This window comes from Mizuhopecten yessoensis, unplaced genomic scaffold (assembly GCF_002113885.1).
Source record: "Mizuhopecten yessoensis strain PY_sf001 unplaced genomic scaffold, ASM211388v2 scaffold716051, whole genome shotgun sequence".
Lineage (NCBI taxonomy): Eukaryota > Metazoa > Mollusca > Bivalvia > Pectinida > Pectinidae > Mizuhopecten > Mizuhopecten yessoensis.
Genome location: NW_018479923.1, coordinates 42,563 through 70,250, shown reverse-complemented (window position 1 = coordinate 70,250; position 27,688 = coordinate 42,563). Strand labels below are relative to the sequence as shown.

The window sequence follows — 27,688 nt, the reverse complement described above, 5'->3', positions numbered from 1 at the left end:
AGTCATAAATGCAGATTTGTTTTCTCTGAACATTTTACGCCATTCATATCAAAAGTCATTACTCCTAGTATTTTGCCCAAATAAGGTCATGGAATATACACCCATGAACTGCTCCAAGATAGATAACTCACACGGTGTATGGTAAAGGGGTTTATGCAAAACGTGCACGCATTTGTTTCGTTACTGATAATATTAACCGCCCACAAGAACAAATAAAATGTGTTCGACAGTTCTTATCGTTTTATTTAAAAAAAGTTATTACAAAAATCAAAATCTTAAGTATCTTTTTAAAAAATATCTTTCAGAATGTTTTGTTAAAATATATAGTCACATTGAAACGAGAAATGTAAAAATGTTAATTTTTCAGCTTATGATGTCATAGCGTTTGGTAATTTTTATATTTGTTAATACAACCTGATAACTGTAATGTAGGAACTGAGTAATTGTGATTTGTTTTCCTAATTAAGTTTGAATTCGAAGGCTTTTCTTATGCACAGTTCAGTTTCGTTTAGTGAAATTTATATAAACAATGTCTGTACGTGCTAAATGAAAGCAAACCTTTACTTGAAACTTAAAGATTAACTAGTACTCCAATGTGTATAATTAATATACATAATGATAGTACTCCAATGTGTATACTAATTAATGATATGCAACTTTCACGTGCTGACTTTGCATTACATTTGTTTTATCCACTGATGTGTAATACTGTTTGATGCGACTGATACTGAAGTTGATTTTGGTTTTGCATTGGTTGTTTAAATTTTCCCGACATGCAACGTCATTTTTGACGCAGCTCATATGCAATGAAAAATACATATATGTATGCTGTAGAGATTATTAAATGGATTGCCTTTATCAATTATGAAACTCTTAACCGACTCTATAGATAAGGTGTGTCATTTCATCCCAGTTGAAGTAATAAGCGTTAATAATAAATTCCAGTTGCATTAATTTCACCTCACAAACATAAAAAAAAAATTCTAAGAAAGCACCAGCAAACATAATTTAGAGATAAACACTTGAGTAGCAAAAGTACGGCCAATAGGAAATTACTGGTCAACACCTGTCTTTTGACTGTTTGTATAAAGCAAAGTAACCCCTAGAACCCTTAAAAACAGGATTGTCCTGTATCTCACATCGATTAGTTTACTGGCCGTCAGAATATGGCAAGCGACACTTAACACCGATATAACATAAAAAATACCCCGATATTCGATAATAATCCTTAATATCCATCTTGTTATTGAGTTTGATATATACATGTGTATATGTACAATATTTTAATTTTAGTGTTTTAGTCATCATGTAGTGCATTATTTCAAATAACATGTCTCAGTCTGATAAAGGTTTATGGGCATTGGAAGCCATATAAAATATGACTTCAAATTATACCGCTATTATTTCTATACTTACGTCCTATTCTGATGAGGTGCATTTTCCATTGGTGCTGCTAAGCAGACTAAGGAAATCAGAGCCCATTTTATTGCTTAATGATGCAACAGACATCTTATACTTTTTATTCGAATCTTTACCTGCAGGTAAGTATGTGTTACCTCTCTCTATATCAAACATATTAATCAGTAAAAGGACATTCTACTGTATTGACCCAGATAACATTCACTGTACAATACATTCCTTCGTGTTGCCATGCTGTGTTAAAACAAAAATGAACGATTCGGTTAGTACTAAACAGCCTACCGTATCGTAATGGTACCCTGATAGAAATTATCTAGGTAGGTAATAAAACATTAGGCTAAGTTTTGTGATCTAGGTAAAAACTCGAATCTTTTGATCAATCACAGCACAGTCTATACTATCTCCCGATAGTTCTAGGATATTTGGTCTTAAACAAATATATCAAGGTTAATCAGTGATACCCAAACAGAAACTGAGATCTTGTATTCAGTAGGGAAAACATTTCTATGAAATGTCATGAATTCCGATTAAAACTTAATGTTTCAGTAATCAAAAACAATCCTTATTTTATTATAGCGCCATGAAAACTAAATAGAAACTTCGGGTATTCATGGAACGAAATATTTCGTTTTACTGTAGAGCAAAGCTGTTTCATCGTCGTAGCCTCGATATGGAAAAACGGAAATTTTCATTTACGCGTAACATATTTACATAACCAATCCGCTGTAACGTCTCTGTATAGTACCAACGCTTTCAGCGTGTAACATATTTACATAACCAATCAGCTGTAACGTCTCTGTATAGTACCAACGCTTTCAGTCAGTAACATATTAACATAACCAATCTGCTGTAACGTCTCTGTATAGTACCAACGCTTTCAGCCAGTAACATAGCATTTTACTTTTGAATCTTTTTTCTCCATTTTCAGAATGTCTTAGTTATAAGTTATGTTTACGTTCATCTTATTTATTCATAGCCATTATTTCTCAAAGAGGAATTTTGCGAACATATTTGGCTTATGTTGTCTAATGTTAAACCCCATCACTGCACGTTTGTAAAGAAATGATAAATAAAATCGTATTTTTTATATTACATTGCTTTTGCTTTTTTGTTCATTATTTGGATATTTGTCTGTTTGTTTGTTTTTTGTTTTCATTTCGTGTTCTACAATTTATAGCGTTTCCTTTCGCTTTGTAGCTCCTACCATGCTTCTTACAGTATTATCCATACGTTGTTATAATTACAGTATTACAATATCATAATTCATTTACATCATCATTCATATATTATTATCCTTTTATTGTTATTCTTACATTATCATCTAAAAAGTCTCATTCTTATAATATTATTCTTGCATTTTTTTCTTTGTGTTATTATTTTTTCATTGTTATCCATGCATTATCATCTCTTCATTAACAGTTTGCCTTCGTTTTTATAATACCCAAATTGCTTCTTAATATTTTAAATCAGACGTTATTATATTTTTTTTCTATAAACATCTGTCCTTTCTTCCTACTTATTCAGCTGTTCTGAGTGGTGTCAAACCGGCTTGGCTTTTTGTCTGCTCGACAAAGGATTCCTATTTATTTCACTGCATTAATTTATCCTCATCTAATCCTTGATAACTGGGAATGCGTTTTTCTTTTTTCTTTTCTCCTCATAGCTTTATTACTCATTGTTAAAATTCAGTCGTAGGCGAAAGGCTGCCAATAGTGTTTTCTGTGTACCAGGATATATTCGTACAGTCAAACTTTCGCCCTACGCCGATAAAATATGTATTCGCCCAATGTTAATTTCGCCCCTCACGTTAGGTTACTATGTTTCTTATATAGTTTAACAAAGTTCGCTGCAATAGAGGTGGAAAAAACAAACGGAAAAGGCGAAATTTAACTGCGGCAAAAAATTCCCAGTGTGCAGTATATGGTTTGTTTATTAAGTATTATCATGGTTTACTTACATCTCTTATAAGATCAGTTGACGCATGTATTGTCTTTGCTGACGCTCCTCATGAGCAAACATTACATCTCTATCACATTTAACGAATAGTAAATAGATTTATGTGAAAGGTAATAGACAAAATGACACATGGAAAGAAATAAAGAATAAAACACCTGACCCTTTACCATGAAGCAATTTAGACTACAGTCTGATTTTCAGGATGCTGAGATAACAAATATCTATCCACAAAAAGCAGTCTAAAGTGAGTGAAAATGGCCGTACCGACAATTGACACATTTATGATATGAAAACTAAATGTACGCAAATTCAAAGGCATTGTCTGAGAAATTTATTCATAAAAATGTAACTGTTTTATGCGTGAACCGTCACCAAAGACGTTGGTCTTTTTAGCACGAGGTAATACGTGTCGATATGTCTGAAAAATGCAGCAAAAATAAAAGGAGTAAAAACTAGGCGATCAGGGACAGATGGTCTTCTTCCTGCAAAAGCACCGGTCTTTCTGTAGTTTGATTGGCTGCACTAATCAGCGGCAAAGACATAACAACTTGGCTTCGTGTCACTGCGGAAAATTATTTGTAAATAAAACATTAATATATCAACTTTAAATGAGAACAAATCTTGAATATGTATAATTTTCATCCTAGCAACGCCGACTACAACAACTACAACGCCCACTACGACGACAACCACGCCCACTACCACGACAACAACGCCGACTACAACAACTACCACGCCCACCACAACGACAACAACTCCCACTACGACAACAACGACACCCACAACTACAACAACCACGCCCACAACAACAACAACCACGCCCACAACAACAACCACGCCCACAACAACAACCACGACGCCCACAACTACCACAACGACACCAACTACTACAACCACGACGCCCACAACTACAACAACCACGCCCACAACAACAACCACGCCCACAACTACAACACCCACGCCCACAACAACAACAACCACGCCCACAACTACAACACCCACGCCCACAACTACAACAACCACCCCCACAACAACAACAACCCCGCCCACAACAACAACAACCCCGCCCACAACTCCCGCAACGACGCCAACTACTACAACAACAACAACGTCCACAACGACAACTACCACGCCCACAACAACAACAACGACGCCCACAACCACAACAACCACGCCCACAACAACAACCACCACGCCCACAACTACAACAACCACGCCCACAACAACAACAACCACGCCCACAACTACCACAACGACGCCAACTACTACAACAACGACGCCAACTACTACAACAACAACAACCACGCCCACAACTACAACAACGACGCCAACTACTACAACAACAACGCCAACTACTACAACAACAACAACGTCCACAACGACAACTACCACGCCCACAACAACAACAACGACGCCCACAACTACAACAACTACGCCCACTACGACGACAACAACACCAACCTCGACAACACCTTCTCCTTTCGTCCCGGTGTATACATCGTGTACCAGCCATAGTCATTGTCCCCCGAACTCGAGGTGCCGTCCAAACGCTTGCTATGGATTTACATGTCTGTGTGACATAGGTTATATCGTATCCCATGATTCGTTCTCGTGCATAAAAGGTAAGTCACGCTCAACCGTACTCAATATACTACATTCATGTAAATGTATAGCATTAAATTGAGTATACTGCTCTAAAAAATGAACGAATAACACACGCAAAAACAAAAACAAAGTGCCAACAAATTCGTAATTTGCACTCAGAATCGATAAAATTAGGGCAAAGGAGACCATTAAAAAAGTTCCATGAGAACAAGACGTGATGTTGCAGAATTATGAGCATTTTCTGCTTCATTTACGATTATGCCATCAGATCTAAGTCATATCCATGTTTTTTTTTACGTCATCCTAGCAAGAACTTTAAGAAATATTTATTTGATTGAAAAGGGATGATGTTTGTGAGAAAAAAATGAAAATTACATTTAACATTTTTCAACAATCGTTATCATCGAATAAATGTTTGTTAAATCAATGGGTTTCGTTTTTATACAATTTAGCTTCCCGCGTAGGCGAAGCCTGTCATCCGAAGGAGACTCGATGTATATCGCCCTTTTCCGGCTGTCTTGAAACCTGTCGATGTTATGACGCATTCGTTCCGACACCACACGGAAGATGCCGACTCGCCTCGACCAGTTTTGAAGGAGAACCATGTGGAACTATGGGGTGTGAATATCCTGCAAAATGTATAACCGGAACGTGTTCATGCATGCCTCCTTTCCGGTCTATGACGGCAGACGAATTCTGGGTTGATCCTTTGGTTACCGTGCAGTGCCAAAAAGAGGACTTTTCTTTATGTAAGCACCGTTTACTTACCTTATTTTATAAGGCGTTTACCCGATGGTCGACGTTGGGCGGTATAATAATTATCTTCAAATATCAACGATTGGATAATGTTTCATATTTTCTTTTGAGAGTATACAATGAATGATTTAATTGGTTAGAAAATAACCAATTTATTCTATCAATTAAAAAAAAAAAAAAGGAAGACCCCTATATATTCCAACGTGAAATACTATTAGAGAGTACTCGTATGATACCGTACAGATAATATCTTTGAGCGTCGTAATAAATTCTCTCCTCAAAGATAACCAGTTTCCATTGAACGCAAATCATCAATTGATGTCTTGAATAAGTTTATTTCCAGACTGGATTGGCTTGAGGCTTATTTTGAAAACTGAAAAAAAAGTCAAATAGTCTTTAGGGAAAGAATAAATCTGATTCCGTAAAACAACTACAACAACAACAACAACAACAACAAAACCATAAACAATATAAACAATTTATTCTATACTTGACCCTCTGATATTGCAGGGAAGTGTAATGGGACGTTCATTGATATCCCAGAGGAAATGCGGACCACCACGTCAACGACAACAGGTTCGTAACAAAAACAGTGCTAGAAGTTTATATATTACTTCCTTATTTTGCGATTTCCTTTCATATTCATTATATATTTTTGAGAAGATTGATTGTGAAAGTTGAGTTTATAAACACCTGAAATCAGGTGTTTATTGCAGTAATTATATCTCTCATATGATCTCTCAGGCTAATAATAATGTATAAATTTTTAGAAGCGACAACAATGGAAACAACGACAAAAACAACTGCTTCGACACCACAGTTAACAACGACAACGGAAGTCATGACAACCACAACAACGGAAACAACAACGACAACAGATATCCAAACAACCGCCACCACCACCACAACAACTACACCGACAACAACATCGTCTCAAACGACAACAACATTATCTGCTACAACTACAGAGCGTATGAAGGTCAACATATTTGACTCCTGCACGAGACACGAAGAATGCCCGGATAATTCAAGATGTCGCCCGAACTCCTGTGAGGGATTTGTGTGTCTGTGTGACGAGAGATATCTCAAGTCGGGCGACAATACATGGTGTATGGCAGGTATATATTAGACTTGTTATTATTATAAGTTTCCTAACACCTGAGTCATGGGGAAAGTGAACGTTGTTGATCACATACGGTTTATCTGCTGAGGACGTTCTTTGAATCAGGTAATCCTTTTGATAGAATACTAGGAATTTAATTTAATTTTGAATACCTCCCCAATGAATGAATTTTCCATGCTATAGCAAACATGGAAAACCTAAGAAAAAAGAAATACGATGACGTCATATATCCCAATGTCTGGCGCATTATTTTAATTCTACTTTTGATTGGTCGAATTGGCTCGTGAATGAAATTTGCTCGTGAAACATGAGCGGATTCTAAATAAATGATACCTCTGGTTTTCAGCCAGCCGAATCGGAGACCAATGTGACGCTAAGACTAAATGTATGTCCCCGTTCGCTGGATGCCAGACAACATGTAAATGTTACGACCTATTTGTTGCTTCTGCTGACGGTCGGTGTAAACTCTGGTCGTCTGCTTTTGTTGGGGAACCGTGTGGAGAAAAGGGGTGCGAGTTTCCCGCCAAATGCTATGAAGGAATATGCCGCTGTGTGACACCTTACCGGGAGATGTCAACAGAGGAATTCTGGGTAAACCCCCTTGAAACATCACAGTGCCACAGTACCAACTTTTCTTTGGGTAAGCTGTACTGTTAGTATTCTGTATGATAAAAACCAAATATGGAAACAAATACATTGAACAAAGATGTAGGCTGGTTGGTTGGTTGGTTAGCTGTATAGGTTTCAATGTCCTATTGGCAGCTTGGGTCATTTAAGGACGTGGCGCCATGTATATAGTGTATGCGTGCATGTGTGTATGTGTGCTTGAGACAGTGTATGAAGGGTATACTAATGAAAGTACTTTTCAATATGTAACGTATTAAGAGTGAATAAATAAGAAGGGAGGATGGGTGGTGCATTGGATAACGCACGCGCCGTTCACCAAGACAGTTTTCAATGTCCTTCAAAACTAAATTACCACTGCGCACTTTCGTCTGAGCCAACAGGAGTGATTGACATTGTTAACTTAGGTTTACATTGATTATGGTCATAATTTACATGTGGGAATCTACGTTCTCATTTTTCAACAATCCACTAAATTGTTTTACTGGCAACAAAGACTTCCATGAAAATGACTGATCACTTTGTTCTACTTCTTGCTTTAATTTTCCAGTGATGTGCAAAGGAAAGTATATCGATGTTCCCGAACCTCTACTTGGTGAATGGCAGCAACTTGTCGAAGGTAAAAACAAAAGTATTACCTTTCTTTTCCGGTGCCTTATAAGGTTACTAAAAGTGCAACACAGTTTGAGATGATGTTTTTTACGCTACGTATTTTGTGCTGTACCGACGGACCATGATTTGAACTTAAACCTTTAACCTGAGTGTAGCACTAATGCTGTCTCATTCGAGGCCCTGCCAGGGTTAAGACATTTAAAGTGACGTCATAAGTCTTCCAATAGCTATGCTTTAATGTTTATTGGATAAATAACCCGCATCTGCTGTATTTCCTTACTAAAGAATGTATAGATATACCATTCAACCTAAACCCCATTGGCTCTTAGAATTGATCAGGTTTAAATTATGGGAATTATTAAAAAAACAACAACATCAAAATATTATAGAACACGTAGGTAGCTGAACAGTCAAGCCTTCTCAATCCTGCTCCCACTTACCCGGTGTGTAAATCACAGTATAACTAATTGTCTATAAACACATGTTCCTATAGGGAACGCAATACTATTAACAAACTAAAAAGTCACTCTTTTTCCAAGCTTTCGGGCTTAGTCCTTCTGTAGGGATTAAATGTTGTCACATCCATCTTGACTAAAGTTACTCATCCTGTTTGTCAAGATGGATGTGACATAGAGGTCCGGTGACATTTAATCCCTGACGAAGGGCTAAGCCCGAAAGCTTGGAAAAAGAGTGACTTATTAGTTTGTTTATCACAGTATTGTTTTACATTTCGTCCTATACAACTTTCCTTGTTACGAAGCTCTCTTAGATTTCGCCCGATTTTGACTCCTCGATCGAAATTAGCTGATATATATCTGATACATAGCTTATTTACTTGTAAATAACCAGATAATCCTCATCCGTCTGTTCTTTTTGTTAACAGCTTAAACGATACTACTGCACAAATATCTTGTTGAAAAAGCTGTAAAGCAAACGCGATGTAACTTTTATTCTACGTTGATGTATTATAATGAGTAAGAAACGATTACATTGAAACACTGAAACATTGAATTAATAAAATTGATTTCATGTTTCGTCAGCAAAAAGACTAGCAGAAATGGGCACAGCTGTAAGCCAGGAAACGACAACGGAAATGGTATCTACGACTCAATATCAAACAACTACCGCGACAACTATGTCCTGGCTCGGAACCGGAAGTGACGTTATTGGAACAAATCTAAATACCAATCCAAACAGTCGAAAATTGTACACTTCCTGTACCAGTCATAGTCAGTGTCCAACATCCGCTAGATGTCGCCCCAACTCGTGTGACGGTTTCATTTGTCTGTGTGATGCAAACTACACGGCATCAGAAGACCAAAGCTTCTGCTTTCACGGTACGGGAAACAACTCTATCGTAGAATGTAGTCTTTGTGTTCAAAATAAATGTTTAATTAAAAATAAATGTTCAATTTGAATAAATGTTCAATTTGAATAAATGTTCAATTCAATTAAATGGATATAACACTGTATAAAACATAGACATGGTCTTGGAGATGTAATTTTATTTACAAAAAAATATGATGATGTAAAGTATATATCACAGTAACTAAGCAATACAATTAAAATATATAAATGCGATAGCGATTTTCTATACTCATTTTTACCTAAATCAGATCAAATCAACGTTCTTCCAACAATAGTATTCGTTAATTACGAATTTGCTGTAGCGATCTTTTTTTTTCAAATTTATATTACGTTATCTGTTTTCGTCACAACTTCAAGTCCTTTATGTGTTGAAGCTAGAGTTTATAATATTTTGTTTGACTTCAGCTGTAAAAGTTGGCGATGTCTGCAACAAGAACACAGATAAATGTTTGTCTCCCTTTGCAAATTGTGCCGGTACTTGTCAGTGTTATAGTCCGTTTGTACCGACCGATGATGGGCGATGCAGGCACTCTTTGGCGGCCTTTGTCGGCGAATCATGTGGAGGTAGAATTGGGTGCGAGTATCCGGCTACCTGCGAGGATGGCTTGTGCTCGTGTCTAACACCACATAGAAAAATGACTGACGAGGAGGCTTGGATTTACCCGCTACAGACCAAACAGTGTCAGGGGACATCTTTCTCGACTAGTAAGTACAAATATAAAATACTTTTAGGCCGTTTGAATGCAGTTTCAGAAATATACTTAAATTTAAAAAGGAAATAATAATGGAGCTACTGAAAAATTGTCAAATTAGCATCTTATCTTCATATGAAATGGTTGCTACATCTATTTAACGAAGAACGATGGTTGAGAGTTTACTACGTTGAATTTAAGTGAAACAACAATTATAAGAACAGCGTAATCGTATATAAAAGCAATTAAAAGAGAGAAGCCTAATTCGAGATATAAAGATAACTAAACAATACTCGAATAAAACCACCAGAAAAGGCAGAAATATACAGTCTATAGATATGTTTGTGTGTCAACATTTACACTTTTGTTTTAACTTGGTAGGTAGGAGATATGTTAGTTTTTGATAGATGTTTCGTTTCTCTGCCAAACCCAATCCCCGGTGGCAATAACAAACACATACTGATTGCCCCAAAACGCACAGACGACGTCACTTTATCATAATTCACCATCATGATTACCAAACAATCAACTTTACAAAGCTTAAAATAATTTAATAAACCATCTGTACACACAATTATATATCAAATCATTAATCGAATTGTGCGTTCTCATTATAAACAAAATAAGCCGGATCTCACTAGTGCGTTGCCTGAACTGATCTGGCACCGCACGTGCCGCATGTGCATCAGAGTAACGCCACCTGGCGGTCAGCCTGGCAGAGAAAGTAATTCCACGGTCATCACGCGAAATATGATATATGCCTGTCAGAGTTACCTACCTTACGTTCCTGTTGGAGTCCGTAAAGCAACTCACGGAAACAAACGTTTGCTTTATATTCCCCTTACATATTTGGTAGGGAACAAAAGTCGATATTTTACGTGTGTGTCTTGTAAAGGACTAGTCAAATAATCGATATGACTTGTTTATTTTATATATATAGAGAGGTATTTAACGTTAAACAGTATTTGTTTGTGTAAATACTGAAATGTTTTCTAATATGATTTGATAAACTGTTTTCTATTCAGTTTTCCCGTTTACATAAGAAATATGTCTTTGCCTGTAAATAAATACTGCTTATCGTGGTTTTTTTAAAGAAATTATTTTTTTATCTAAACTGCCTCAAACGGTTATTGTTTCATAAATAACTGAATGTCCCCAAAGGAAATATGCTCATTATATCAGACCATTTTTTAAATCTCTTAAAAGATATACACGCATGATACTCTACTATTCCGTCTTTGCGTATTGCAGAGTTATCTTCTCTTGTGAGCAGGTATTGATTGTTACGTCATTTGTTTGTGTGAGTAACGTCATCAATTTTTGAGAAAACGACGTAATTTTCACACACAAACCAATGACGTAACAATCAATACCTGCTCACAAGAGAAGATAACTCTGCAATACGCAAAGACGGAATATCGATAGTGCTCTGTTTTTAAGAAGCAAATACATCTATTGAAGTCATGTATTTCCATTTTTATGGTTACAGTGCTGTGCGACGGGAAGTTGATCAAAGTTCCTGAAGAATTGTTACCCGAGTGGGAGGACTACATCATGGGTAGGAGTATTTTATACCAGTTTGGAATCACATATCACCTATATATGTATTTATCACACATATATATGTATTTATCACACATATATATGTATTTATCAAACATATATATGTATTTATCACACATAGATATGTATTTATCACACATCTATATGTATTTATCAAACATATATATGTATTTATCACACATAGATATGTATTTATCACACATCTATATGTATTTATCACACATATATATGTGTGATACATACATATATATGTTTGCTAAATACATATAGATGTATTTATCACACACACAATCATATTTGTAGTTGTTTGATACTGATATCATATCAGAAAAAAAAACATTGTTCTGTTAATAAATGCAACTTAAACGAAACTCACCTATTTACTCATTGCGAAGATATAAGTACATAGCAAACAAAATGCAGTTGGATTTTCTCTTATGCTTCAATGCAAACAGGCAATACCATTTTGTTTAATTCCTTGAATTCTCTTGGTAAAACCTGCAGTCAAAATTAATAGTACGTCTTTGATGTTACATGTATCAGTGTAAATTGAAGACGTCTTTTGTGTGCACACATTTGATCTAAATTTATGTATTATATTTGCCATAGTCACACTGAATTATGATAGTAATATCAAAAGTGTTCAACATGGTAGGTCAATACTTCAGTAGACTGTTGATAAATTTAATATTTTTAAGAAATTGATTTCGCAGAGAATCTTACATAAACACAATTCGATATCTATACATAATATATAATAGAAAAAAGTGAAGATTTTTGTTTTGGCCAACAGAAGCTCGATAATTTAAGTCTAAAGACTAAATCAATCCTATATGTAGAGAACGTTTTATATACAGTCAAACGTTTAATTTTAAATAAACAGTTTTTAATAATGTCCCTCATTCGATTTGCCACTTCGCTTAACGTCACCATATTTTAAGGTCTCATTCCTTTTTCGTCAATGTATGGCTAAATCTCTTTATAACGCAAGATTTCTCTGGGGAAATGGTGGCAGTAAAATGGGGTTTTAATGTACAATATAAAATATCTATAAACTGGTATACGTAAAGTAGATATATACATGTACACTTCCCTATCATATGAATAATTGTTAAAATTATTATTTTGATTGATTTTAATCGATTTGTTGTAGACATTTATGTACAATTATTGTCTCCCTGATCTTTACTTACAGTGATTACCTCCCCTGATCTCTATGTCCACTGATTACCTCCCTTGATGTCTATGTCTTCTGATTATCTCCCCTGATCTCTATGTCTACTGTTGCTGTTATCAACTTAAAACAACTTTAATATTCTGTGCTTATTTTTGCCCAACCAGCTTATAGGTCAAAGTTCGGAACAACAACTCCATCGTCTACCACATCTACTACTGTAGAAACCACAACTTCCGGTACAACAGCGACATCTACACTGTCAACCTCTACTGCTGGTTATATATCTGACCTTTCGGAACCATGTTCTACGCATGGGCAGTGTCCAACAAACTCCAGGTGTCGCCCAAGGTCGTGTGATGGTTACATGTGTATATGTAATCGAGGCTTCATCGCTTCAGATGACAAGAAAGCATGTCTGAAAGGTAGGGAGTCAAAGGGAGGAAAGCACCCATTCTATTGGTCAAATTGTATCAAAATGTGTAACAAAGTTTGAATTTCGTGACATTATACTTTCAAAAGTCACGGGGAAAAAAATCAAAAACAGAACCAGACATTTTTCATTATGAAATTAAAACGTACTCTTTGAAAGCATTTCTGTTTCTCATGAATAGTAAGACCGAAACGATAATACCAAACCGTTATACATTGATAATATAACTATATAGCTTTCTTTATGCACCTAAAAACAACTACTGAAAGGAATGAAACTGTGCCTCAGAGCTCTATGTTGATATTTCACTGTAAAACAAAAAATCCAGCTATTTTTTTAATGATATAAATGAATTGACTGCAAACATTGCACATTCGTGCATATTGTTCATGAAGGAAAATTATGCAGTCTGTTTTCAATTCATAACAATATTCTCAACATACACTTCTTAGGTACTTGCGTATATTTTGTCACTTGGCATTTTTATTGTCTTTCTCCGACAGCTATTAGAGTTGGGGAACAATGTGACCCGGATGTTTCCAGGTGTGTTTCTCCGTTTGCCGCATGCGCAGGAGTGTGTCGTTGCTACGAGCCCTTCATACCATCTTATGACGGGAGATGTAAAGTTAAAACAGCCAACTTCATCGGAGAGGATTGTGGGAGAAAAGGCTGCGACCATCCCGGAAGTTGCGTCACCGGAACATGTCAGTGTCGTACTCCTTATAGGAAGAAAACTGCAGAGGAGTTTTGGTCCGACCCACTCGAAACTTCTCTCTGTAGCAGAGAAAGCGATTCGTTAAGTATGATATCAAGCTTTCTTTACATTTTTTAAAATGTATTTCACTACAGGCATCCCCCATTGCAATTTTAAATTAAGACAATAATATGCACGTTATTTTGCATTCACAACAGCTTTCTACTATAGTTAATTTATTACATATTGTATATCGGTAAGGAAAGATGGTTGCTTCGGGAATATTATTAACGTATTAATGATGTCATCCGTATGAACTGTCCTATATTTTTAATTACTCAAATGCTGTTTAACGTTCGTGCTTGAATATTCGACCGTCAACCATGAGTAAAGTTTGAACTCAAATGATTTTATTTGACAATCACATAAGAATATATGGCACTCAAACAATAACTCTGAATAGTGTTCAGCATAATATTGTACTTTTAAAATAATATCGGCAAAACAGTTGTACAAATAAATACGGATTTTTTGTCGTGCGATACGACACAATTGCTCTAAGCCATATCAGCCCTCTCCGTATCACACCCCAAAATCCGTATCAGCCCCCGCCGTATCAGCCCGCAAAACCCGTATCAGCCCTCTCCGTATCACACCCCAAAATCCGTATCAGCCCTCTCCGTATCAGCCCGCAAACCCCGTATCACACCCCTTTTGGTCCGTTTTTCAATATTTCAAAAGAAAAATAGATCATAAGATAATAGCTTTTATTAGTAAGTATGTGTTAAACAGAATAAAAAAATGCGTTTTCCCATATCACACCCAGTATCACCCCTCGACCAATAGCGGGTTGATACTGGGTGTGATATGAAAAAAGGCATGTATTATTCTCTATATATTATATGTTATATGATTGTATTCCCCAGGAGAGTGTAACGGTATCCCCATCGACGTCCCGGACGGACTGGTAGAGGACACTTTCTATAGTAATGGTACGTATTGTTACCAATGGTTGTAATAAAGGTATGCATGCCATCTAGGACGAGTACATGTATGGTTAAACGTACGAAGTAAATAATAATAACAGTAGAAGACCAATACGATTGGATGTGCTAGCACATGAAGATTTAATGTGTTTTTCTGGCTAGACATACAAATTCAAGAATTTAAAATTACACTATTACTTAAACAAGGTAAAAACCAAAGTACTCCAATAATAGTTATGTCGTTCCGCGCAGTGCAAAGTAATTCCTGTTTTTTTTTTATTTTTTTGATAATTAACAGTTTTAAAAGTATTGAAGATAATTATAATGACGAATGCCAAATAAACATTTCAAATTCATTTAAAATAGCAGTAAATGTGTTGTGTGGCATAGTAAATAAAACTAGTACATGTAGTGGCGTAGGAATATGTTCCCATCACTTTGACCAATCGTAGCACCTTTAGGTTTTATTACACGTTGTATTACCATGTTTATGACCTGGCCGTATGACATAATAAAATGTATTATTTATAAATTTGTTTTTAGTCGTAGGATGTTTGGAACAGTTATTGTGAGTTGTCCTATGACGTACAGACTAAACTTTATTCGGAGTACAATAACATTTGGACTTAATCTTATTACGAGTGAAATACTTCTTGGATTACTTTATATGCCTGATTTTATTACATTTCGACTACATTTTGCAATTTGTAGAACAAAACAACTTTCGTATAAATAAATCTCACCGGGATTTTAATCAATCGTCAAAATTACGTAAAACACATTTGCATATTGTTCTCCGGTAAATGTTGCTTAAAATATTGCCATAGATATATTTTGTATCAATAAATACCTTCATTTTTCTGAAATCTTCATGAAATTATGCATAAATAAAATCTTGTTTACTTAACAAATTCATGTTTGTGTAACATAGATTTAACAAATTATATCTATTTTGTACCTCAATGGGCTTTTCCGGAAATATTACACGAACTTCTATATAATTCCCCTATAATCGTACTCGATACTTACATACAATACATACAAACAAAAGCGTCGAGATTCCTTGTTTACAGGTATATGAAGCATGTTTAATTTTGTTTACCTTTCGTTACGTTTTGTATTGTAGATACCACATACTGGCAAGATGAGAAAGAGTGGGGTGCGAGAAGAAACAAAACCGGACTATCGGATCCGGATTCGAGTTTGTTTCCTTCGAAACTTTTTACAACCCCTCCAAGCACTGGATTTGACGGGAAAAGTGACGGATCACCGACTTCCGGTAAAGACGGTAACAAGCCTGGTTCACAGGTTTTAGGTAATGAAACAGGAAATGAAACGCCTTGGTGGAACACCGGAAAAGGGAGCGGTCATTCGTTTATGAATCGGAACGATTGGAGACAATACTATGATACAGGTCCAGATGGTTCCGAGGATTATTCAGGATTGTTTCCGTTGGATGAAGGTTGGAAAATGTCAAGCATTCTTGGAAGATGCTTTACGCATGCGCAGTGTCCTGATCAGTCTCACTGCGGTCCAATGGCATGTGACGGATATGTCTGTCTCTGCAATCCCGGATATGTCCCATCAGATGATAGAACTTCTTGTCTAGCGGGTATGTGAACAAATAAATAATATATTTACATTTTAAATGATGAAATAAGATACATTATATAATTATGAACAGTTAATAACTGCAATACAAACTGCTTACAAAGTGTTAAGTAATGAAAACTAAAAATAATTGAGAATGTTACTGTTGATAACTAGGTATATTATCACAACAGCTTTACTCTTCCGTTAAATAAAAAGGCATATATACCTATAACTCAATTCCTTCACTAACCTTCCAGTGTATATAATTAAATTACATATATTTTGAAGTCCAAGTTACAAAGTATTGCTAAGAAAATATCATACAATCAACATTGTTCATGCGATTTACTCAATTAAGAGACCATTTCTGTTAAGTGACCTTTTTTGTTTTCTCCATTGTAGTAACTTCATTGTGAACTGAACTTTTATCAAGAGAAAATCTGGGTTAAGAGACCACTGTTAGGCTTCTCCATGGTGGTCTCTTAACACAGGTTTGGCTGTGTACTATTTTATTATTTATTGATAAGCCTTAATCGTATGCAAGATGCACTTAAGTGATAGTCTCTGTGAATAATCTCATTAGAAATTGATTATATTTTTACGTGAGAGTTATCTACGTTAAACATTATATACACACAATAACGTATGTCATGTGCTATTTCTTCTGTATTATATTTGTTTAGCGGTACTAGTAGGAGATATTTGCAATCCTGCCAATTCAAACTGCTTATCTCCCTTTGCCGACTGTGATGGAACCTGTTCCTGTTATGAAATATTTGAAACGTCACAAGATGGCCGCTGCAGGACGAAAACAGCCGGGTTTATTGGTGATCCATGTGGCGGTAATATGGGTTGTGAATTCCCTTCTACCTGTGTGGATGGACAATGTTCCTGTGTAGATCCATATCGACGACTAACGCGAAAAGAATTTTGGGCCGACATTACCCGCACTAGACAGTGCCAGAGAGAGGACTTTGCACTCTGTAAGTACAATACAAAGATGAGTTATAACTTACTATTTAACCAAAAACAATATAACATATTTGAATAATTAGTATATCATAGATTGTCTTAACGTGGCTAGGCAGGGGAAACACATTTAGGTTATTTTGTTTCAAGTACATGTAAACAATGGATTATAAAATCAAGTTTTTTTGGAGAGAATTGTTTAGCAAGATTTAAAAACGAGTTCAGTAGTACAATTGTTCCTTTAGTGACGTCAGTAAAAATGTCGATCTCGGGTTAAAATGAAATCCATTGTAAAAGGTTAATTGGAAGTTGAATGATAGTGCCCCTGAATTACAGCATTGTGTTATTAGGTAATTGAACATACAGTGTTTCCTTCAAAAAATGATTTTGTAATAAATTCTTTGTATATTTGTGTAACTTACTAGTATACATATAAAGTCTGAACATATTAGATTTTCCAAAAGGTACATAAAGGCAGGTATTGTTATTCCGTCTAATTACTCAATGCATTTAATGATATTTTTTTAAATATTTTTCATTATGTTTTAATTTAAAATGTTCCCATTCACTGGTTAGATTTATGTGATGGAAAACCATTAAAAGTACCGTACGCTCTGAGGAACGAAACGGACGCATTTGGTCGGAGATTGGGAGGATATGGAGCTGACTCACAGATTACAAACGGCGATAAGAATGGTCCGAATGGTGGAACAGCTGGCTCAACTGATGTAACAGCTGATTTACTTGGCGGATATTTAACTGCTGGAAAAGCGGGTAGTTCCCCAGGCCTAGTAAATGGTGCAGACGGATCTAAAGGTGAAAACGTGAATTCACGAAACGGCTCAACTGGTTCAGGCTCCAATACTTCAGGCAGCAACACAAGTGGTTCATTCAATAGAGCAGATGGGTCTAAATATGGAAGAAATGGTTCAAATGAAGGATCAAATGGATCAATGGATAGAACGAGTGGTTCACTTACAGGCGGTGCAGTTAGTGGGCAGGCTAGTGGTATTGGAGCGAACAGTTACGGCAATGGAAAGTATGGATCTGGAGACCCAACCGGAAGTTCAGGTACAGGATCCGGTTCAACAGATGGTTCAGGAACAGGAACTGGAACAAGTTCAACAGGTGGTGGTATAAGAGCGGACAGTAACGGTAATGGGCAGTTTGGATCTGGAGACCCAACCGGAAGTTCAGGTACAGGATCCGGTTCAACAGGTGGTTCAGGAACAGGAACTGGAACAAGTTCAACAGGTGGTGGTATTGGAGCGAACAGTTACGGCAATGAAAAGTTTGGATCTGGGGACCCAACCGGAAGTTCAGGTACAGGATCCGGTTCAACAGATGGTTCAGGAACTGGAACAAATTATTCCAGCAGTGGACACGGAGACCAAGGAAAAGGCAGGTTCCCAGGTAAAAAGTGCTACAAAAATGAATTTATTTATAGTAACACAGTTAACATAAGTCGCTTTATGTCCAATAGTTATATTTTATTGATAGAGTAAAATACTAAAAGGAAAAGAAAATGGATGATTACGAAATCGATACTTTTTGATTTACTACCTGCATGATATTACGTAATATATTATACACACTGTTAGTAACGCATATACAGTATGTGTCACAAATATTAACGTGCCCAAAGTTTTATTTTGTTCCATAACGCCACAAACTATAAATGACGTTGTGTGAAACAAAAACTCGCTAATTGATTCAAGGAGGGAACAATTATTCCACCTGTGGAATTTAAAAAAAGACAAAAAAAAAGTTTGTCAAATGATAATTCATATTTCAAATGTCATGCCGTGCAGTGAGGAACACCCATATTCCTTAAAGTGCGCAGGCGCAAAAATGAAAATATGTCACTGAAATCGCTCCTACAAACATGATGACGATGGAAAAAATACTCCTCAGTCATTAAACCTAGATTTTCTTGAGCAAAAAACCGATCGTCATATCATATATACATTTTTACAATCAAAGCAACCCATGATAGACATTTCCCAATAAGAATAACGTGAAAGGTTAAAGTTGAAAATGAAAAAAAAAAAAAAAAATGAAATAGGAACATAAATACAGTAAAGCAATACCTCGTTTTAATTCCAACATTTTTCTAGTGAAGTTTTAGCGTTATAACGGAGTTAGGCAACAGATTGAGGGAAATGTTTGAAGGAAATATCAAGAAAACAAGGAAAATACACATTGACATAATTGTGTTGGCGATAAACGAGGTTGCAAATGGTACAAGGGCCATTATATCGAGTTTTCACTGTAAATGTATGATGTATAACTTACCTGTATTGTAGTTAATACTCTGTTAATAAACTTATACTACATATACAGTTGGACTCTACAACTACGTACCCCAGGGCGGATTCTTTGTCAGGGAATTTTCACCAATCAAGGCCGACAAGAGCTACACATTCAAGCTATTGGATCTTCAAAAAGACAATCCGGATCTCTCGGCTATCCATCCATCCATTTACAATATGTCTGCTAACTCGAATGGATCCAGTAACTTCATAGACCCGGATGTTATCAATCGGAATCCTAACAGTACTGGTCGTGGATCACAGCCATTATATACCTCCTCTTCGTCTACAAACTCGCGGGGAGGACATCAGGCCGACCGTACGGAGACATTAGATAGTGACAAGGTAAGCGGAGGAATGTTTTCTACATCGCCGGATGTCGTAAAACATACAACGCAAGGGACTAATTTTAACACAGATTTGGTGTCGTCCTCACGTGGTGATTTGAATTCAAAGGGAGAGGGTAATCAGTACGGCAGGAACGAGTTCGACCATAACAGGGATCAAACAGGTAAAATACATTGTTTTATTTATAACCATTATTTCTTATTGTCTAATTTTGACGATTGCTTTCAACTTATTCAACTTAATTATTAATCAATTTATTTTGTATTGTTGTTTCACTCTCATCACCGAATCCCCCCTCAAAACAAAGAAAGAAAAAAAAAATCGCGACGCATTTTGATTTTAATCAAATGTGAAGAGTATCTCAATCTACATGTACTTTAGGAAACTTGTCTTTTGTCCATATTTTAGTATATGGGATGAACTAAGCGTATTTGTTATACAGGTAGCAAAGGTAATGGATTTTGCGAAAATACTTAGTTTATTTTCCCGAGATAATTCCGCGAGTTGGATAAAACGTAGTAACAATAATATCCTTCTCAAATCGATATTATAGTAACACTGACCAGGATGTGTTACTAAAAATAGTTGATTTCGTGAAAAATGTACACCATTTATGGAATTTATTGAATGATTCATTTTCCTTTTGTATACTGATACGATTTTGTTTTATTTTTCTGTTTTCACTCAGAACATAACAAGGTAAAATTGCGATTAAGTTTATGTTAACTTTTGGTAAACAGGTGTTGACAAAGACGTTAATAAAACGAACAGTGAGAATCCAGGCCAGAACCCGGATGTTTATGAGGCAGATATATCAGGTAAGGTCACACGTTTTATACAAGCTTATGTAGTATATACACAAAAATATCATTTGATTTTTGGTGTATCCGACTTGTTAATCAAATGTTTCGAGTTGTTTTTCAAAGAATAATTTGTTGGACAATTCAAAAGTTGAAGTTTCAGTTGTAAAGCAATGTAGAAAATATAAACAAACTTATATATCTTCACATCTGAGGATATTGGATTCTTTATCGTTTTATATTGACTAAGCAGAATGGTATTTCTAATCACTGCATTCAAAGTCGAAGGTTGTCCCTTTAGCTGCAGCAAAAAATAAGAGTTTGTTAGCTTTGTTGCACTATATTAACATTACTCTATATTTGATAACAGTGTTAAGCTCATCAAGAACCAGATAACAAAGAAAACGATCGAACTAAATAGCTTAAACAACACGGCGTTCTTTCTTGATCCCAATTGCCGTATTATTAAAATAGCCCACCAAGGAATATTCTATTATATCACACACTTTGTTAATGCAGTACTACTCATGCATTTGCATAACATATTAAATTAATGGTTTCCCGATTTAACGGCATATATTTATTTAAGTGGAATGTTATAACAAAAGAAACCACTCGCACTCAGTGTGTTCTGCCAAACTCGTAAGTGTGATTTTGAAAAATAAACCATTAAATATCCTCTAAACTTCACCTGATATTAAATCTTGATCTTGTCACCATCACTTTGGTGAGTGTTTTTATCGAGAGCATGTTTTTCTTCTCCCCAGAAACGATCCTGATGTCGGGGGCTATAGCGGGTGTGTTTCTCCTGAACATGGTCTGCATCATTCTCCTCATAACCAACAGAAGGCGAAAAAAGTAAACGTCACAGTACATAGATTTCAACAAATCACAGTATTTTATTTATTAAATTCATTTAAAATAGACGCCTTTGAATCAAAGCATATATTTTTGATATATGCATTATATTATAAAATCATAAACGTTACGTTACATTTGAGAGAACGATACGGTCGATTTTAGAAGTAATATTATGTTTGCATTGTAGAGTTTTATCAATATTTGAATGCTATCTCGATTTTAAATGTTTAGTTTTGATTTCAGTCTTTGAAATAGGTTCCATATGCTTGTAGCCAGTTTATGAATATTTCTGAAACATTTCGGATTTTATCATATACTATTGATATTAGCTATAAGTTATTACCTATAGGGATAATAAACATTGCGAGAGTTGTAGCAGTTTTTATGTTTATGTAAATTGGTACAGAAATAGCATTGCCACTCCTATTCCGTCTTTGCGTATTGCAGAGTTATCTTCTCTTGTGAGCAGGTATTGATTGTTACGTCATTGGTTTGTGTGAGAAAATTGCGTCGTTTTCTCCAAAATTGATGACGTTACTCTCACAAACAAATGACGTAACAACCAATACCTGCTCACAAGAGCAGATAACTTTGCAATACGAAAAGACGGAATAAGCTGACCAAGCGTTGACAGGAACCATAAATTGTTAAATAAACTTTTCAGGAGGAAAAGAGAAGAGAAAGCCAGGGAAGATGCTAACGAACGTTCAACTTTGTCGGAGTACGAGGCGTACCAATTAGCGTGTCCGTACGTCACACTGCCATCCAGGCCTCGTGTGACGATTACATCCGGGCCGTATGTTTCCATGTCTACTGAGTTTAAGTCGGAAAAGTCGTCGAGTGCATATGTGACGTCGTCAAGTGGAGTAGAGTCTGGGTATTCAACTCTTCCTGAGACAAGTACAGGAAGTGAGGTAGACTCACGAGGAAACTTGTTTGATTCTCTAAGGATTCCAAGGCCTCATGTAAAGAAGGGTGTTAATAATATATTAGGTGATACAGATGTGACGTCATCTTCCACGATGACGTCATCAATTACGTCACGTAAAAGGAGTAGTACAATGACATATACAACTGCAAAAGACAGTGATATAAAATATTGGTTTTGTGAAATACCCCGACCGATTGTGTCGTTTGCTAAACTAAAAAATAATGGAAGTTGGGGTACATGGCCAAAATCTGAGCCAAACCCATACATTGAATCAGTAGCTTCTTCGACTGGTAACCATACTTACGAGGAAATCATTCCTAGCAACACTAGTGATACATCCGTTTGAAAGACACATCAAAGGACTATTGAAACGAGTTCAGTTTGCTCTGCAAAAAAATAATTTGGAAATATTTTATGTATGTAGAAGGTGGGGATGGAATGGAAAGGGTATGGGGTATTTATTCAAACTTTACAAATACATGTTTATATTTTTTTGTGTAAACATTTTAATAAACATATTAATTCAAAATAGATATGTATGAAACATAACACGTATTGGCTTTGCTCTAGGTAAACAAGCAGCTTATTTGGAGAAAAAATCGATCTTGAGTTGTTTATATAAACTTCATAATTTCAAAATAAACATGCTTTACATGTTAAACTATATGCTAAGGCCAGTAAAGGTCACCAACATACTCTGTAGAACAACTTGAACTAAATGTCAAGCTGTACTCCGTAAAATTTTAGATTTATTGTGCTTAGTTAATCGGAACTTTGGATCGCGTAGGAGTAACTCAAGGATTAACTCAAGTAGTACACGTTATCCACCATTGAGGGCATTTACACATGTATTAAGAAGAAAACTTACAGTTCGTATGCACATCTTTTGTTTCCAGATTTTAATGTGATATGAAGGTGGTGCATGAAGCTATACACTGCCTGATGGAGGGTTTTGTCAGAACGCTTGAATCTAGAAAGGCAATTGCATCTACTTAATTACGTTCTTATAACGGCATTTTTGATAGGCATTATGTTTGAGATTAATTATTTAAGGAAGTTAAACTTGCACAGAAAACTAGACATAAATATGGCTTTAAAATGTGCAATATATATATATATATATTGCTGTATTTGTAGAATAGATAACGGTTGTGCATTTGTTTTCATTTTGTATTCGACCCAGATCGGAGAACATCAGTATTTGTTTGGTGCTACGGCTTCCGGTTAAATCAATAGCAATAAAATGGTCATTTTTTCCGCTTAATATAATTTTGAAGTACCAATAGTATTGTTAGTGGTTTCTTTCATGTATACCATTTTATCTGAAATCGTAGATTACAAAAATACATTAGTTGTACAATTCTTAATAACGGAAATGATTAATGTTGGAAATTTCTTTAGTATGATATATAAGGAGAAAAGAATCATCAAAATTTCAATATACATGAAGTGAAAAAAACGTATTGACATCTTTGTTTTGAATTAACCTAGAAAATGTTAATACAAAACTGTTGAACGGTTGTATTTTTTTCTTAAAGATTATCTGACTCAAAGGATCAAGTTAACGAAATTATGTTTCATAAAATAATCAACAATGAAACATATGTGTTGCCTTAATTTTCGTTTTAAGGAAAATGTACCCCTAAAGTATCTAGTGCGAAAACAAATTTCGTTTTTACAGCTGTTTTTAAGGAGAGTTCTCTATTTTGTGTAGACGACTCCTTTACTTTATACTTTTGCGTTGCGTTACATACTGAAATATTGTGTAAGATGCATCGCAAAATGTTACAAAAATTCAATTTTACTGAATCGTATTTTTTACCTGACTGCATATATTGAAGATCATACTGATAAAAACATCGACAAATTTGGTATAATTCAGATGAAATAGTCAAATGTTGGTATACTTTTTATTGTAGAACAGATGATAACCAGGAAAAAAAACCCACATAGAAAACGCCGCGATTGCTTCCGTTTTATGACGTCATTGCATTGTTATTGTCATGTCACGTTATTTTGCATGTTTTATATCCAGATTAATGTGATGTTAATGTAATATTGAATAATATCCAAATAAGATAATACTAAAGACATTCATTATCATACCCCTTGCTATAACTGTTTTATTGTTGATCATATGAAATCGTGCTTTTTTTGTCAATGTGTTCAGTTTGGGTGGAAGAATGGACGTTAATGTTTTATTGTATCAAATTAATTTCAGTTCCTACTATAGATAATTTTGATGAAATGTGAATCAACAAGTTTCATTGAAGAGAGTTTGATATGTTAATCAAAAGTACAATCACCTTTTTTGCCGTCGCTTTGCAATTGTGACGTCATCGTATTGTCCCTTATGACGTCACAATAAATGACATACTACATATTTTTCACATCTAAATTGTCAGTGATCGTCCTAAAATGAATTACCTGCCTTGCCTAAATTGGATTAATGTCTGAGAACACATTATGAGTAAAGTGTCATAGTATTGTATAAATATGGGCAATTCTAATTTGGAGGTATGTGTTTTCAATGCACAAAGGGTAGTTTTTAGTTTTAAAGAATGATTCTTGTTTGTCAGTTTGTGTTGTGTAAGAATGAAAAAGGAACTTGATATCATATTTGGCAACACTATAATGTATCATTGTTGAATGACAATTATCGTCTTTAACGCATCACATTTCGCTAATAGTGAACTATTTTTATGTCATTAAACATAGTTTTAAACGTCTGCTTATTATCGTCCACTTGCTAAAAGAACCGACACTTTTTGTGGCATATTGGTTAAGGACACCAGTCCAATAGTCTAGTTTAACGTAATTTTATTGCAATTTTGCAAGGTGCTTTTTATTTCTGGCTTTCTTTTTGCAGATATTTGTGGCTTACGGTAACGATTTTGAGCATATGACTTTATTTGAAAGAGTTCTTGCAATGAATGTAATTGTTTGAGGTGAACGAAATCCTTATATGAATGTATCTTTTAAGTTGCAAAGAGAATGTTATTTAATTTGTATCACATAGTAATGTAATACCGTCCTTTATTTTGCATATCATTTTGAGTTTTCAAATGACATTTTCAGTTATTCTGCACTCTCTCTTGAAAAAATTTAGTTGTGAACATTGGCAATTATAAGCAGTATCTTGCGTCACGAGTAAAGCAATCATGTAACCTCAATGAGATTTCCACGTCGTAACATGTATCCGTACAAGAATATCATTTGAAAAATGCTGTAATTGAATAATCAAAGTGATATCTAGACATTAGACACTTAACTATGCATACGTCATGCAATTTGAATGATTCTAAACGTCGATATCCAATTGAGCACTTTGTAATAAAATTTAATGTTTTATATAGTAGAGTTGATAGTTTTGTTTGTTATCAAGTCTGATAGTTTTGTTTAAAACCTTTAAATATGTAAGCTCAAATGACATTGGGAAATTTTGTCGCATAAAAATGAACGGAAGACAAACACATGTTCTTGCACAGGTATAAAGTTTGGTTATGCCAAAGTATGCCAAAAAATGAACTACATTTCACCATATAGATCTTTTGTCCTTTTAGTTGTCATCGGTGATGCTAGGGACCACAAGTGTGGAAAGCAAAATTAGTCTAAACAACTGTTGAAACAGAATATATATATATATAATAATATTAAAAAGGGATTAAATGTCCATGTGAAGGAAGTAAATATAGAAAAAATAAGATTAACGACCGACTAAAAAACTAGCTGCTTCGGGATAAACCTGAAGAGTACTGTGAAGGGTGAAATCAGCTAGTTTTTAAGTCGGTCGTTAATCTTATTTTTCTATATATGTATATATATATAGACATTAAACGAAAAAGATATCAGTTGAGCAGTTGAGTGGTAACATATATAAATACCATAATGAATTGAGCAAGGTTGAACCAGACGACCATTTATTCTGCCGGCAAGCTTCATCTAAACTGGAAACTGAAAACTGAAAAATCTATGCATGAATAGAATGTACCGTTTTGATTGGACAATACTAAGAGTGCAATCTTTACATGTGAATATATAATATTTCGTTTATCTTTAATGTATTGAAGATATAGAGGTTACACAACGAGTGGTTGTTGAATATGGTATTTATTTCACTCGAGTTAGTTAATTTTCAAAAGTTACAAAAGACACGAGCTTTAGCGAGTGTCTTTCTGTAACTTTTGAAAATTAACTAACGAGAGTTAATAAATACCATACTCAACAACCACGAGTCGTGTGATCTGTTTCTACCACAATCTCACGAACATACACACATGTGTTTGTTGACAAGGCTGGCGTAGTGATATGACCCCTATGTAAAAAGTCACTCATTAATATTCAAAAATGACTTTCTTTTACAAATTTAATTATTGTCAAAATTAATGTTTCGGCAACAACTTCGTGAAAAAATAAAATAGATAAATGACTTTAAATATTGAGAGTATCAGTATTGCATTCATTTATATAAATTAACCACGTTGTAGACGAACTTATCGCTGTCAATATCCAAAACCATAGGCCTACGTTTCTTCGTGACGGTTCTATGGTTGAAGTTTATAGTGAAAGTTCAGCCATAGTCAGACCGTCTAAATAGCGATAACGAGACGTTGGGAGAAGAAAATATTTCCCGACACTGTGACAGATCTTGTTTTGGTTTCACGACCTGGACACGCGACGGTGTGACGTCGAAACAATATTGAGCTTCTGTAGCAATTTTGCCTGAAACTAGCGGTCAAATCTTTAAGTATCATCTTTTAGTATTGCCTTAATANATAGCCCCCCCCCCCCCCTTTCCGCATAACCTCACAAAGTCACCAACATTTGTCGGATGCTGACAATCGACGACGTAAACAAAACAGCAGGTGG

The 27,688-nt window shown here is 35.3% G+C and overlaps 2 protein-coding genes across 2 annotated transcripts; both read left to right on the top strand.

Moving 5' to 3' along the window:
- The first annotated feature begins 1,496 nt into the window (after window positions 1–1,496).
- Window positions 1,497–4,958, top strand: LOC110441600 (activating signal cointegrator 1 complex subunit 2 homolog). Its single transcript, XM_021484792.1, has 3 exons — window positions 1,497–1,541; window positions 4,023–4,485; window positions 4,591–4,958. Exons 1-3 carry the CDS (start codon window positions 1,497–1,499, stop codon window positions 4,956–4,958), a joined length of 876 nt encoding a protein of 291 aa, XP_021340467.1.
- Window positions 4,759–26,172, top strand: LOC110441601. The gene is made up of 19 exons (XM_021484794.1): window positions 4,759–4,997; window positions 5,433–5,729; window positions 6,247–6,312; window positions 6,507–6,854; window positions 7,206–7,499; window positions 8,034–8,102; window positions 9,136–9,432; window positions 9,869–10,168; window positions 11,645–11,713; window positions 13,060–13,317; window positions 13,829–14,125; window positions 14,946–15,011; window positions 16,132–16,617; window positions 17,282–17,581; window positions 18,144–18,980; window positions 19,911–20,390; window positions 20,968–21,045; window positions 21,795–21,885; window positions 22,553–26,172. Exons 2-19 carry the CDS (start codon window positions 5,594–5,596, stop codon window positions 23,163–23,165), a joined length of 5,085 nt encoding a protein of 1,694 aa, XP_021340469.1. The 5' UTR covers window positions 4,759–4,997; window positions 5,433–5,593; the 3' UTR covers window positions 23,166–26,172.
- Window positions 26,173–27,688: the final 1,516 nt, after the last annotated feature.